General features: G+C 34.2%; 1 protein-coding gene across 1 annotated transcript; it reads left to right on the top strand.

Annotated features, from left to right (window-relative positions):
- The first annotated feature begins 249 nt into the window (after positions 1-249).
- On the top strand, positions 250-2,265 carry LOC131857857 (receptor like protein 22-like). Its single transcript, XM_059210627.1, has one exon. The coding sequence runs from the start codon at positions 250-252 to the stop codon at positions 2,263-2,265; it is 2,016 nt and encodes a 671-aa protein (XP_059066610.1).
- The last annotated feature ends 1,015 nt before the right edge of the window (positions 2,266-3,280 follow it).

The raw sequence follows: 3,280 nt of genomic DNA, 5'->3' as shown, positions 1-3,280 counted from the left end.
TTTACATGTAAATATTATTTTGATTATCTCATGATAATTTAAATGAAGTGAAATTAGTCCTTACAAACACTAACCTAGGTTGTAATGTGGAATAAATTAGACTTTAATTGAATAATAATGGTTAAAAAGGGATGAAATTATCAAATGCAATTTTAAATTGTTAGGTTCAAATATGTATGCATGCAAGTGACCTACATGAATTATGCATTTGTGGGTCTAATATAGGATGATGAATGGTGGAGATTTGATATGACTACTTTTGGTTTTAATTGGAGTCTTGACCTGTCGAATACCAGAATTGAAGGTGAGATTCCAGCTGCTATAGGGAATGTGTCTTCCTTGAAGAGTCTTGACCTGTCGAATACCAGAATTGAAGGTGAGATTCCTCTCTCCATAGTCAATCTCTCTAAACTTGTTTCTTTGGAGCTGTCCTACAACAAGTTAACTGGGGTAATCCCACCTTCATTGGACTCACTTTCTTCCCTTGTTAGTCTTCACCTTTATGCCAACGAACTGAATGGTATGATTCCATCTACAATTTCAAATCTTGTTCACTTAAGAAGAATTTGGCTCGACTCCAATAGTTTAAGCGGCCTCATTTCCCTTTCCGTATTCGATAATCTAACTAGACTTAATGTCCTGCATCTTTCTCACAATCACTTAACTGTAAACATTGACTCAACATGGATTCCGCAGTTTAAGCTTTCCTTTTTGGGACTAGGTTCTTGCAATTTAGATAGAATTCCATCGTTTCTTGTGACCCAATATGACTTGGAATATCTGGACCTATCTGCTAACAGTATCCAAACAAATATTCCATCTTGGATATGGAACTTACCCAGCCTTTATAGTTTGAACCTTAGCTGTAATCAATTAACTGGGTCATTGCCATCTAGACTAACCTTACCCATGTATTTTGACTATCTAGATTTGCACAATAATAGCTTAGAAGGTGCTCTTCCTCTTCCTTCTGCTGGTGCTTCTCTGCTAGATCTGTCGATGAATCAGTTTAATGGTTCTATTCCTAGTCACAACGGTGCGTATCTTGAAAATGCAAGGTTCTTATCCTTGTCGCGGAATAACCTCAGCGGAGCGATTCCAGATTCTATTTGCACTCCATATTTGCAGGTTCTTGACCTTTCAAAAAATACGCTGAGCAGTGTCATTCCTCCTCATTTAACCAGGAATTGTTCTTCTCTTAGTGTTCTAGATTTGGCAGAGAATCATCTGGAAGGTAAATTGCCAGCAGAGTGGGGCAACATTACAAACATGCATACATTGAAGCTCAATTGTAATCATTTGAGAGGAGTTATTCCCTCATCCATTTCAGAAGGCCGATCTCTGCAAGTATTGGATTTGGGAAATAATGATTTGGAAGGCACCCTTCCCCACTGGATTGGAAAGCTATCACAGCTGCATGTGTTGGTCTTAAGGTCTAATCATTTTCATGGCAGTATCCCACGCCAGGTAATTGGCCTTCCGAATCTTCAAATTCTGGATCTTTCTGGCAACCACCTTTCAGGAGCTATTCCAAGCAACCTTACAAACCTGCTTGCAATGGTCAATGCATCGCAGAATAATTCAAACCATCTCGAAGAATACAGTTCAAGTGGTGCTACATATACAAATCAGATCAAAATTTCCTGGAAAGGCTGGGATGTTGAATTTGTGAAAGTTCTCTTTATTCTTAAATGTATTGATCTTTCAAACAACAGTTTATCAGGGAGCATTCCTTTTAAAATGGGATCTCTTCAAGGCTTGATAGCCCTTAACCTTTCAAGGAATCATCTCAGTGGCCGAATCCCAAAAACATTGGGACACATGGAACAACTAGAGTCTCTGGACCTCTCGCTAAACAGGTTGAATGGCAACATTCCCTTAGAACTTGAGTTCCTGAGTTATTTGGAGTTCTTGAATCTATCTTACAACATGCTTGATGGAAAAGTACCCCATGGAGGACAGTTCCTAACTTTTGGGGAGTCGTCCTACTTAGGCAATCTTAATCTACGTGGGATTCCATTTACCAATATAAGCGTCTGCAACAACTCTTCTGGCTATGGCAACTGCACAAGTATTGAGAGAATTGGTGAAGCAAAGAATTCAGATGGTGAAATGATAGGATGGGCAGTCGGACTTGGATTGAGTTATGGTTTGGGATTCTCTGTTGTGATTGGAGTATTGACTTTAAATAAGAGGGTGAGAAAGAGAGCCTTCGATTTTTATGATGTTGTAATTTTAGCTATTGATGGGTGTATAAGAGGTTAATAGATGAAAGTAGATACAACTGTATAGAGGGTTTTGGGTTTTGTTAGTATAATGACAAAGTTTTCTTTTAGTATATGGCCGATGCAAATTTATTAGCATGAGGTGTGTTAGAAATTGTTGGTGTTAATGATGATAGAAACATTTCAAGGGGTAATATATGAAATTCAAAATGATTCCTTGGTTTTAGCTTTTCTAGTGTATTTGTGTTTTTTCTTCATCGGTGTATATGAAGTTTTTTTTAAGTGTTTTTGTTTTATTAAATAATTTGATGTGTAAAATGTAATTTTAAGGGATGAAATTGTACATTTTATTATTTTAAAAATTATAGTATTTAATTTAATTTTTTATATTATTTGATTTTTATTTTAAAATTTATTATGTTTTATTATAATTTATTTTGATCTCTAACGATTCCTATTAATATATATTTTTAATTTATAAATATGTTATATTATAGGATCATTTTTTTGGATCAGGTAATATAGTTCAACCAAATTTATGTCTATTTCAAAATGTAAATATCTTGATTTGTGGGTGATCTTTCTACAATATGTTTTTGAGCAATTGAACATCTCCTCCCCTCCGTAGGATGAAGTTCACAAACCCTTATTTAAAGGAAATATTGTAAAGACTAAAATCTTTGCTAAGGAAAAATTAAGATAAACCAAAAATAGAGAAACAAACTAGATTGAGGTAAATAATGAAAAGGAACATGGAAGAAAAGTTTTAAAGTTTCATTTATGAACTTCTTCAAAGTAAATAAAGTTTGAAATAAAGGTAAACATCTATAGAATGATAATCTAGTTTTAGTAATTATAATTATTGATCCAATGTAGAACCAAATAGAGATAATAGGAAAACAAATTAGGGAAAACAAAGGAAATAAAAGAATATACGAAAAATATAATATTTATGTGGAAATATATTTTTGAGAAGAAAATAAACACAAGAAGAGATGTGCACTGGTCTATATAAATTTCAATAGAGTTTACAATACATCACTAACACCCTTCAC

The sequence above is a fragment of the Cryptomeria japonica genome, chromosome 8 (assembly GCF_030272615.1).
Source record: "Cryptomeria japonica chromosome 8, Sugi_1.0, whole genome shotgun sequence".
Lineage (NCBI taxonomy): Eukaryota > Viridiplantae > Streptophyta > Pinopsida > Cupressales > Cupressaceae > Cryptomeria > Cryptomeria japonica.
This window is presented reverse-complemented; position numbering and strand designations above follow the sequence as displayed.